The sequence below is a fragment of the Gossypium hirsutum genome, chromosome A05 (assembly GCF_007990345.1).
Source record: "Gossypium hirsutum isolate 1008001.06 chromosome A05, Gossypium_hirsutum_v2.1, whole genome shotgun sequence".
NCBI classification, from domain to species: Eukaryota; Viridiplantae; Streptophyta; class Magnoliopsida; order Malvales; family Malvaceae; genus Gossypium; species Gossypium hirsutum.
Window position 1 is genome coordinate 85,489,225 of NC_053428.1, and position 10,670 is coordinate 85,499,894.

The window sequence follows — 10,670 nt, forward strand, 5'->3', positions numbered from 1 at the left end:
CATCTTAGGTTACATACATATTCGAAATGAATGTAAGATACAAGTATGTATTACTTTTTCCGTTCATAATACGATAAAATAGGTATCATCCAGTGTGAAGTAGAATCGAAGTCATTAATGTCCTCTACATTGTATATGCTTGAAAACCCCCTTAGCAAAGACAATTTATAACTTCATCAAAGCTTGGAAAGAAGCTCAATTACAAGGTTTAATTATATATATATATATTCCCCCCCCCCCCTTCATTGTATATATAAAATGATATCCTTTTGCAGAGACGTAATATAGGGATTCTTGTGACTAGGTATAGCAATAACTCACGTGAGTTTTCACTTCGGGAAAGTACATATTCACATGCAAATGCAACCATGGAAAACAAAGTTTGTAAACCTATAAAGTTAAATAATAAATGATTTTGTTATACATATATTTAAGAGAAATTGATGTAGTTAAATAATAAAGATAAGATCAAAGTTTTTTAAATTTATTTTAAAAAGATTGTGATTATCGTAAATTAATACATTTATGATGTTGTCATTTTCAAGAAGCAACATTCTTAGCATTTTATTAATTTTCTATTTATGTAGAATATTAGGGTCGTTTTCATCACTCTTTCACTCTTTAGAATTTTGAATATATAATAATGCTTACAAAATGCTTCGCTGTTATAAAAGAGCAGCTAGCTATTCATGCAAACAAATTAGCCTTGCACTTTGACAGCTATAATTATTTGTCCTTTTTTCTTTTACAATAATAATTTAATATTATCTTTTTTCCATATTGTTTTCTTCTCTATTTTTAGTGTTTCTTTGTCCATCTTTTTGGATGTTATAAATTTGTTTTGTCAAAATTTTCTAAAAATTAAAAGAAAATTCTAGCTAATATGACAACATTTGATGTTTCTTTTCAAATGTCTTTTTCACCGAGAGATATGTTTTAATAATTCAAAATTAAATAATTAATTAGAGATTTTATAAAAAAATTACAAAATATTTTAAAATTTATAAAATTAATTTAACTATATATTTTCCCTATTTTTATTTTTTTTATCAATTTCAAACAATTTGTACAAATATTGGTCTAATTTCTATATTCAAGATCAATGTATCAATCAATTCTTGGTAACCGGTCGATCTGATCTAATTCAAATAATATTGAAACACGAAACTTACAAGGATAAGTTGGAACGATTCCGATATTATACTAGCGAGGCATCAAAGCAAGGTGGGTAAAAATCATAACAAAAAGAGAGAATGGCAAAATTATGCTATTTTGATAAACGAAACCGTACTCTATTTTATTTTTAAAAATATTTTCTATTTTTATTTTAAAAAGTAGACTTCATTTTTTTAATTTTAAAAATTAAAAAATTGAGAAATAAAATAAAAAAATACATTTATATGGATTCGAATCAGAATACCAAATTTATTATTTGAAAAACTATTAAAAAATATTTTTATATTTATATAGATTTCAGCCATTGTTTTCATTAAAATCCTTTAAATGGGAGAGAGAAGTTCGAACTTTAGAGACTACACTGTTGAGAGGAGCAACTACGAACTTCAAACATAAACAATAAAACAAACATAAAAAGTACCAAAAAAGTTTACAACATTTGCTTTAATCATTTTTCACTTTGCGAAGCATTTTCAGGACTAGTTGAGCATTGCTATTTGAAAAGTGTTTTTGAAATTTTTAATTTTTATTTATTTTGTATATGAAAATTTTGGTTAAAAATTTAAATATTTAGTACTATTGTCAAAAAGTATCTTTTAGAAAAATAATGTCCATTTTAATCATAATATTGTAAAATAAAAATTATATATTTAAATAATACTCAAATTCATTAATATTATGATATTTCAATAAGAAAGTAAAAAAATAATTTATTGCAACTCATCAATATTTTGATATATGAAATATTTTGAATATTTTTTAAGTAATTAATATTAATTATTTGTAAAATTTAATTTGAATATATAAATTATATTTTAAATATTAAAATATAACCATTATAAATATAAATATATAATGTTATATATTTGAAATAAATTTTAATATGAAAATAATTATATATGTAATTTAAATATTACATAAGATACATTGGATGGATTATAAATAAGTGTTAAACAAATCATTTGACTAAATTTTTTTTTAAAAATACTTAGAATACTTATGCATTGAATACTTCAAAAAATACGATTTGTTTAAGACCTCAAAACACTTTTTAGAAAGCAATGTCACAAAAACTTGTTATTGTTTTTAAATTTTCACATAATTTAAAAGTTATTTAAGTTTTCTTCAATATTTTTCTATTTTTAAAAGGAACTTAACTTTTTATGGAAAATAATAAAATTTGAATCCGAAACTTTATTAAAATTCATTCATAGAGCCATTCTTAACAAATTACATGCTTGAATCCCAACATCTACTTGCATACTTACATCCTTTAAAATATTGATAACAGTCTAACCGCAAAAGTCCATACACCGATTAGAGAAGCACTTCAGTTATTTAAAATGACTTGTCCAACAAATGTTTATATATATAATCAAATCAAAGTAATATAGTTCACGAGCATTTTAACTTATTAGCAGCACTCTCTGTACGAAATGTACCAAAATGTTTTAGTCAGGAATGAGTTGTGCAAATTGTAGACCACCACCACACTCATTGTGCGAGAGAGAGAGAGAGAGCGAGAGAGAAAGTGGGGGGAAGGGGGGGGGGAATTTAGGTCACGGGGGAGTTTTGTAGCTTGATGGGCTAACTTGTATGTTTCGAACATGATATAATTTCAGTTTTCACTACAAATAATATTACAAACACATCCATCACACACACGTAAATATATATATATATATATAACAAATTCTTTACTGATGAATATATGGAGCTAATCAGAAGTTGCCGGGTCAGCGCTTTGTCACTTCCTTGTTTCACATGTAAAGGAAGGGAGACGCATACATACGTACATATATCCATGTATACTTGCTTTTATATGGTCATGGCCTTAGGAGGAAACAACCAAAACCCTTCTTATGCCCAACAAAATAGGAGAGTTTTATCCTATAGATTCTGTAGTTTAGTTTATATTGCATCTATCCTTGCATGATAAGTATCGAAAAGAAAAGAAAACGAAACATGACATACATGCACAACACATGTATACGAGAGATGGAAACAGATGTAAGCTATGCAGCACTGTTCAAATAAAACTTGGTCAAGTGAACAAATGGAGAAACCTTTGTGTTGCAGTTTAGAGAGCATAAAACAGCTAAAACCCTCATAATGATTGATGATATAGAAGCCTTGTATGTTTAAAACGATTTTTTCTTACGACCACTTAGTGAGATTCGTTTTAGCTCTTGTGACCCACTTTTAATTCCCCTGCAACAAGAATTTCGCAAGCTATTATGGCCTCCAAAGCTCCAGAAGAGGACACCAGTAAAAGAAGTGTTCAAAAGGCTTACCTTTGGTACAAGTAAATGAAGAAGTAGAAAAGAGGCAGCAGCATCAAAGTCAAAACGGATAGAGAAATGTAAAGCATACTTGTTCGGTTCTGCATATATCAAATTGGATGATCCATAACAATATATACATTTAAAGAATGAGGTAAGCTTTTTCTATTCAAAAAGCAAGAAAAAAAGACAATTAAAGGCACTAGATTTATGGCAAACCTACGATGTGGGTGAAAAGAAATTTTATAACAAATATATTTATTAAAAATTAATATAAAAATCAATTGATGTTTTGGTTACAATGGTAAGTTAATTGTTTATCATCCATGATGTTCTGGGTTTAAAACCCATTATGACCAAATTTTTATTGATTTATTATGTAAAAGACAAAAACACCCTCATAAAAAATAAATTTGTATATAAGAGGGTATTGTAGTAATATCATAACCGACATCAACTTAGTAAAACACTTAAATTAAGTATAGGTTTATAAATGCTATATAAGCATTTATATAAAAGCGGAGTTGGACTTTAAGGTTGATTGTTCATTATTGTGTGTATGAGCATCATGTGTAAGGAATAAGATATTCCTTCTGGTCGAAACCAAGGTATCCACCACTAGTAACAATGACTAATCCCCTTGCCATGGGTGCTCTTTGAGGAGATAAATAGCTGGCCGTGAGATGTGGCTCCATTCCCATTGGTGAGGATCGAACCTCCAACCTTATGGTTAAGGGATGAGGTGAGCAACCACCGCACCACATCTCATGGTTAGTAATGAGATATTTAAGTTACAGAGAATTCTACCTTTTGTCCTTTAGGAAAAGGTTTTGGACCACCGCTGCAAGTGTGGGCATCACAGAATTGCCGCAAGAAGAATTCTATTGATTCAGCAATATCAGAAAGCAATAGTTAAGGGCTTGAAAAGATGTAAATGCAGAAAACAAATAGCAGTTATGGCGAGAAAAACTAAATACCATGAAGACGGCCTGATACAGGACCTTTGCTAACCGGAAAACAACTATCAGCAAGACTCTGCAGAGAAGTCCCAAAAAAAGACATAAAGAATGCCAAAGTATATAATTAGCCTAATAAATCATTTAGAAGGTACCTCACAAAGATGTTTATTCCTTGCAGCAGCAGCAGGATTGCACTTAGTCTTGCGGAGTGAAGAATCCATGACAAGGTCACAATGCAATGCACCACACAGGTCAGCCAGACACCTACTATGACTCTGAATTCAGCACAAGCATACCATTATTCAAGGGGTTACTTTTGTTAAAACTTGAACAAGGTAATGGATGTTAATCTATCCTATAATAGTCCACATACCGTATTCAGCAAATCAAAATGTCTGTTGTCAAAATGCTTATCCAGGTACTTCTCTTCATAGAAGTTCTTTCTACAGTACCCACATCGCCATTCGTTTATATCTAGATGATGCTTGTGCTGTTCCTGATCTCTATACAAATCATTGTCAGGGTGAAGCCTACATCCACTTGAAATCTTGTATCGCTCTTGCTCCACAAACGGCATTAGATACTGCATTAAAACATGAAAGGTTACTAACTTCAGTGACAATTAAAAGCAAAATATTTGAGAGGATAGCATCTTAAAAGTTGAAACTTCAGCTGCATGAATACCTCTTCAATTACTTTCCATGCTGCTCTACTCCTTTCTCTTGAACAACGTACTACATGAACATCCTCCTCTAGCTTAAAGGTTCTAAAAAGGGGGAAAATGAAGAAAACATTATAACAATATCTCCTAAAATCAATAGAAATCCAAGTCTGACATTAGTAAACCCAGACATGTCATATTGAGCACAAAGAATTGCTACATTAGCAGGTCATCTTAGTTGATAGGTTAGTCATAATTGAAGAAACAAAGGAACAAAATACACCTAAAATCCATGTAACCAAGATCAAAGCACATAGAGTTACCTTGCAGCTGAAGATTTTTTGTTACCCTGGACAAACAATAAACTCAAAGACTTCAAATTGAATCTTAATGATGGCAAAACACCATACAACAGATACACTCGGACAGCAAGAAAAAATGATTAAGAGTAACAAGTGCAGTCCCCCCGCCACCACCACCCCCCCCCCCAAAAAAAAAGAATAATAATAAAGACAATCTTTTTAGGGAGACTAAAATGAAAGACAAACTTGAGATTACCCAAATCAAGAAATCCTCAGAAAACTCAATATTCAGTGGGTTGACCATACAATTTTCATCATTTGCAATCTGGATTTTCTTTGGAAGAAATAAATTTGATGAATAAAAGGACCAAGATTGAAGAAAATCTCTGATATACCTGATTTCCTTGAAGAGGGGCAGTAGACGAAGAAACATATGGGATTCGGATACAAACTGATAAGCAAAAAAACAAGAAAACGACCCATTTTGACCACTTTTCCATTTCTTAAATTTCAAGTTGGAATCTCTTGATTCAATTAAGAATAAAGATTCATGATTTTGCCTTCGCAAATCCCGCAAATCGCCACTTTCACCTGCCACCGGTATCCAAAATAAAGGGGCCGGTCTGTTTGGAGCGGTGATAGTGGTAAGATTGTAGCGGTGAGTTTGGATAATCCGAAGAAAAAAGATTAAAATTAGTGGTAAAGGCCTTTTTTTTTTTGGTCATTAAGGGACTTTGTTTGGAGATGTGGTAAAACTAGACCGAAGAATACATTAAATTAAGAAATTATAACAAATTATAATTACTAAAAATTATTTAAAATGTATGTAAATTAAATAATAAAATATAAATTAAAACTATATTTTTCTTAAATTATAATTAAATAATATTGAAATTATATTTATATTGAATATAATTAAGACTATTTATATTAAAAATAAATTATTAGAAATTATTTTAAATTAGACTTATACTAAATAACTTTTGATGAATACTATTGAAGGCTTTTTTTCTCTAATTCCCTTCTCATGGAAGCTATCTTCATATTTATAAGGCACGGTTCCCTGATCGGACGTGCTAGGGGATAACTAGATGTCATGCATAATGACACGTTATCCCCTCTAGGTTTGACATGTACCTTAGAACTGTCTCTAAAGGGGCTTCCTCACGAGTAGGCAAGCTGTGCAACAACAAGCCAAGAGATGAAGTTAGAGAGTGGCGAATTGCGGATCAGCCACATGGCGAAATGACGAGTTGGGGAAAGTGGCGAGCTAGGAGCGGAGGAGCGAGCGAGGAGCGGAGTGGTGCAAATAAGGAGATGTCGAGTTGTGCCCATTAGGCAGACAGGGGGATGGCGAGCCGTGAACGCTTGAGGAGGTAAATTGTGAGGGGAGTTGTGGACTTGTGGGGGGGAGAGGTGAATCATGAGGCGAGTCATGGCCATCAAGTGGATAGGGGATGGCGAGCCGTGGATGCATGAGGAAGCGAACTATACGGGTTTCCAAGTTGGGTTGCCATTTGGACTGGATCGCAAGATACATAGTGGTAATAATCTTTCCCCCCGGCTGGTCGATGAAGGGTTATAAAGTGACCCTTTTATGACATTCACACGTGTTGAACGCGTGATGGTGGGTCTGGACGGTAGTTTGATTTTGAAACTTGTTGGATATGTTTTTGTCCATCTAATAGTTTAAAGGAGAGGAACTGTCATGAAAAAGATTAATTGTCCCCAAAATTTTTTATTTATTTTAAATTTTTTGAAACCCTATTTTCTTACTTTGCTTGCATTTGGTTGACTCTTTTGTTGGTTCACTTTTAAAATCATCAATGGTCAAGAGGTAAATCATCTATTCTTCATTTATTCTTTCTTTATTTTAGTATGACTGTGAGTCATGGTTAGGGTTAGAATGGGTTACAGTAAAAAGGGTGATGGTTGTGTTGGTCGTGGCCAGCAGGGAGTGAGGTCGGTTCAAATGTTGGAGGTTATGTCTTGCAAAGGCCTCATGATGCTACCACTATTGTAGAAGCCACCCACGTCAGTGTATGACAAAAGAGGAAGATATAGTTCGGCATCTGTTGACCCGAGGAATCCATTTTCCAAACTTTGCCTTTGATTTTGACATTGTCGAAGGGGAAAAGTGATTGATAGACATCGATGAGGGTTTTTTACTACCTCTTTATCTGCTTAAAGTTGGGTTTCATCTCCCATCCACCATTTCTTTTGTATTGTTTTAAAGGAGTATGGAATCGTTCTAGGACAGCTTGTCAGCTTCTTGTCTTATACTCTGACTGCATATGTTATTGACTGTTGCCTGCAGGAGGAGCCTCTTCTACCTAGTGTTTTTCAACATATCTACCAACCGAAGGTTTGCAATTAGGGGCTCTTGGTGGGAATGGTATATTTTAGTGCTCGGGAAGGGCATGAGCCTATCATTCATAATTGGGTGTCCAACCTTCGCTTCAATTGCTATAAATACATTAGAAATGGAAGAAATTTAGGGTGATTTTGAGTGCCCGATTAAGTGGTCACTGCCCAACAAACCCGTTTACCTTCAACACCAACCCTTCGACTCTATGCTCGCTATTGATCAATACAAAAAGTTGCGTAGGGGTCGTGTCTTAAGATTGGACAATCTTTTGACTACTATGAATATGTTCTATTATTGCCTTTGTGAGTAGAGCCCTGACGGTTGTTGAGCAGTTGACATCAGGGAGGGTGTCGACCCTGGCAGCATCCTGCCCACCAAACTCGTCTGGCTGCAAGAGGCCTCTGATGACTTGGGTTTGATTTTACTAGGAAAAAAGATGAGCCTAGAAATTTTCTCTATTCTTTTTGTAAGTTGCATCCTCACAATTGGTCTTCCTCATCTAGAAGTGATCTGGAAGGGTCGGCCAGCTCTCACACAACGCATAGTGATGTTGATGATAATGTTATTGGTGATGTAAGCACCATTGTTTCTTCAAGGAAATCAACTAGTTTGTCAGGCGAGCTTAGACACATCATGAATATAGACTCGCTTATGCTGGATTTGTAACACCCCAAACCCGACACAATTTTTATGGCCGAATTCGGAAAGCTGTATTGGCTACCGTAATGGCCTGGAGAAATTTTTCTTGATTTCAAACGTACTTTCTTTTAAACCATTTGCACAGTTCATTCCAAATTAGTTAAATCAAATGTTCAACTTTATTTCCAATCTCATTTCAAAAACCATTTGTCCACAAAAATGACCGAAACAAACATTTAGAATTTTAAAAAAATATTTAAAATATTGGCTTATCAGTTCAAAACAAATGAAATAAATCGTTTATTTTAATTTCATAAAAACCGTGCAAATTTTAGGAAATGAAATAAATAATATCTCAATTGTAAACATTCAATCATTTATTCAAAACTATTTCGAATTTTCAATCATACTTCTAAATTATTTGCCTTTTTATTCAAAATTGGAGAACTTAGTTATTCGTCGTTATTTCGGAAATAAAAACATATTAACTTCATAAATCAAATGTCTTTAGAAAACTAATTTGTAAACATTAATAATTTTGAAAACTAAGTCTAATTTTGTTAAAAACTCATTCTTTAGAAATGCATAGGAAAAATGTGTTATTTACAGATTTTATTTTAAAAATTGAGTTTCAAACGAAATCTTATCAAATACAAATTTATGCATATTTTTTTATAAAACTTAATGTCATGCAAGCAATTTATGCGAACCAGAATGAAAAATTCCCAAAATAAAGTCTCATGCCACAATTCATACTCAAACCTATTACAAACCCAAAATATCAAAATAAAATTTAATTACTTTAATTTAAAAATACTTCCAAGAAACTCCTCCAAATGTCGTCATCGAATCCTAACCTCGGGGTTATCTGTAAAAACAGAAAACTAAAGAGGGGTGAGCTATCAAACTTAGTGTGAGATTAACATAAACACAATCACATACATATATACATATACATTATACAATCATAATAATCATATCAATTTCATATAACTCAATATTTCAGAATTATACTATGCATGATCATGTCAATGTACATTTCGTAAAACGATGCAGATTTTATGAAAATGATCTTACCCATCTCTGCTACACACCAAATTCGAGTTTCCCAGAACTTGTCCATCCAACACACCAAATTGTGAATAGTGTCACCAAAATCGCAGATAAACTGCCAATAATCAATATCGTGGACAAGCCACCAAAATCGCAAATATATTGCCACATAATCAAAATCGTGAACAATGTCACATTAATGCAGATAAAATACCACATACTTCCACCTTTCACGTATCCCACCCCATGCATGTGATATGGTCAAAATCACTCAAATCATATAGACATGTTTAACATGCAAATCTCATATATACACATGGTACCAAAATTTCACAATTTATTTTTATGTGAACATTACGTATGCCATATAATCACATAACATGATAATGAGATGTACATATTTTTCAAATCAATAATAAGCATAAATATCACACAACATGCTTTTCATAACATATACAGTTTGGGGAAATACTTACTTGACAAAATCCATATCGATAGTTGATCTCTTTTTATAGCTACATAAAGTATCCTTATCAATAACATTATTTAAATAACAATATTTTTATTAATATAAAACAAAGACTTAATTTAGTTTAATGTTAAAACCCACACCTGATCATAGTAATTCCAATGCGAAAACTCCTTCTAACGCCCACTTCCGGATTTAATTAGATCTATCTCGGATCTAAACATCAAATGAATAAGCCATCATTAAAATACCTTTGATAAATCTTTGATAAACGATTACGCTTTGGCTTCTATGAAAATACTTACTCTTCGTTAATCCAATATGATTCCACTCTTTGAATCACAGGAAATTACACACTTGAAATCGATCCTTCAAACAAGAAACACCAAGTTAGGAAGATGACATTCGATCATTATATAAGGATTAAAAAGTTTTGAATAAAGTAAGTATTCCAAATACTTACGATCTCACTAATCAGGAACCAATACGGAAGAGAAGATGACTGAGATTTGGGAGCAATAGCCACAATATCTAAGATATCCAATACTAAGAAGAATTAATAGACAATAATAAATAATCTTACTATGATAAATAATAAAATCGCTATAGAGAGGAAGGGAAAACACTATTATTTTATAGTTGTTTTCACGGTGGTTACGACAGAAAAGAGAAAGGGTTTTGACACTTGTGAAAAAGAGGAAAAAAGAGAAGAAAGAGGAGAAGAAAAAATGAGTATTAAAAATTGGTGGTGCAAGGTGGTT

The 10,670-nt window shown here is 32.3% G+C and overlaps 1 protein-coding gene across 4 annotated transcripts; it reads right to left on the reverse strand.

The window, feature by feature from the left end:
* Nucleotides 1–3,187: 3,187 nt before the first annotated feature.
* Nucleotides 3,188–6,123, reverse strand: LOC107957092 (uncharacterized). 4 transcript variants are annotated; one of them, XM_016892516.2, is made up of 9 exons: nt 5,776–6,123; nt 5,402–5,427; nt 5,102–5,183; nt 4,791–5,000; nt 4,570–4,692; nt 4,436–4,493; nt 4,266–4,339; nt 3,471–3,559; nt 3,188–3,387 (listed from the first exon to the last, which is right to left on the reverse strand). In XM_016892516.2, the coding sequence occupies exons 1-9, from the start codon at nt 5,878–5,880 to the stop codon at nt 3,318–3,320; spliced, it is 837 nt and encodes a 278-aa protein (XP_016748005.2). In that variant the 5' UTR covers nt 5,881–6,123; the 3' UTR covers nt 3,188–3,317. The 4 variants fall into 4 exon arrangements, with proteins under 4 accessions (XP_016748005.2, XP_040968378.1, XP_040968379.1 ...); XM_041112444.1 differs by having other exon boundaries at nt 4,791–5,027; nt 5,776–6,101; XM_041112445.1 differs by lacking the exon at nt 5,402–5,427 and having other exon boundaries at nt 4,791–5,027; nt 5,776–6,101.
* Nucleotides 6,124–10,670: the final 4,547 nt, after the last annotated feature.

Coding starts and splice junctions, on each gene's coding strand:
- LOC107957092 (XM_041112444.1), bottom strand. CDS start 5,880: ATGGAAAAGTGGTCAAAATGGGTCGTTTTCTTGTTTTTTTGCTTATCA. Junction 5,184..5,401: donor AAAAAATCTTCAGCTGCAAG/GTAACTCTATGT, acceptor CCCCCTTTTTAG/AACCTTTAAGCTAGAGGAGG. Junction 4,693..4,790: donor ATTTTGATTTGCTGAATACG/GTATGTGGACTA, acceptor TGCTGAATTCAG/AGTCATAGTAGGTGTCTGGC.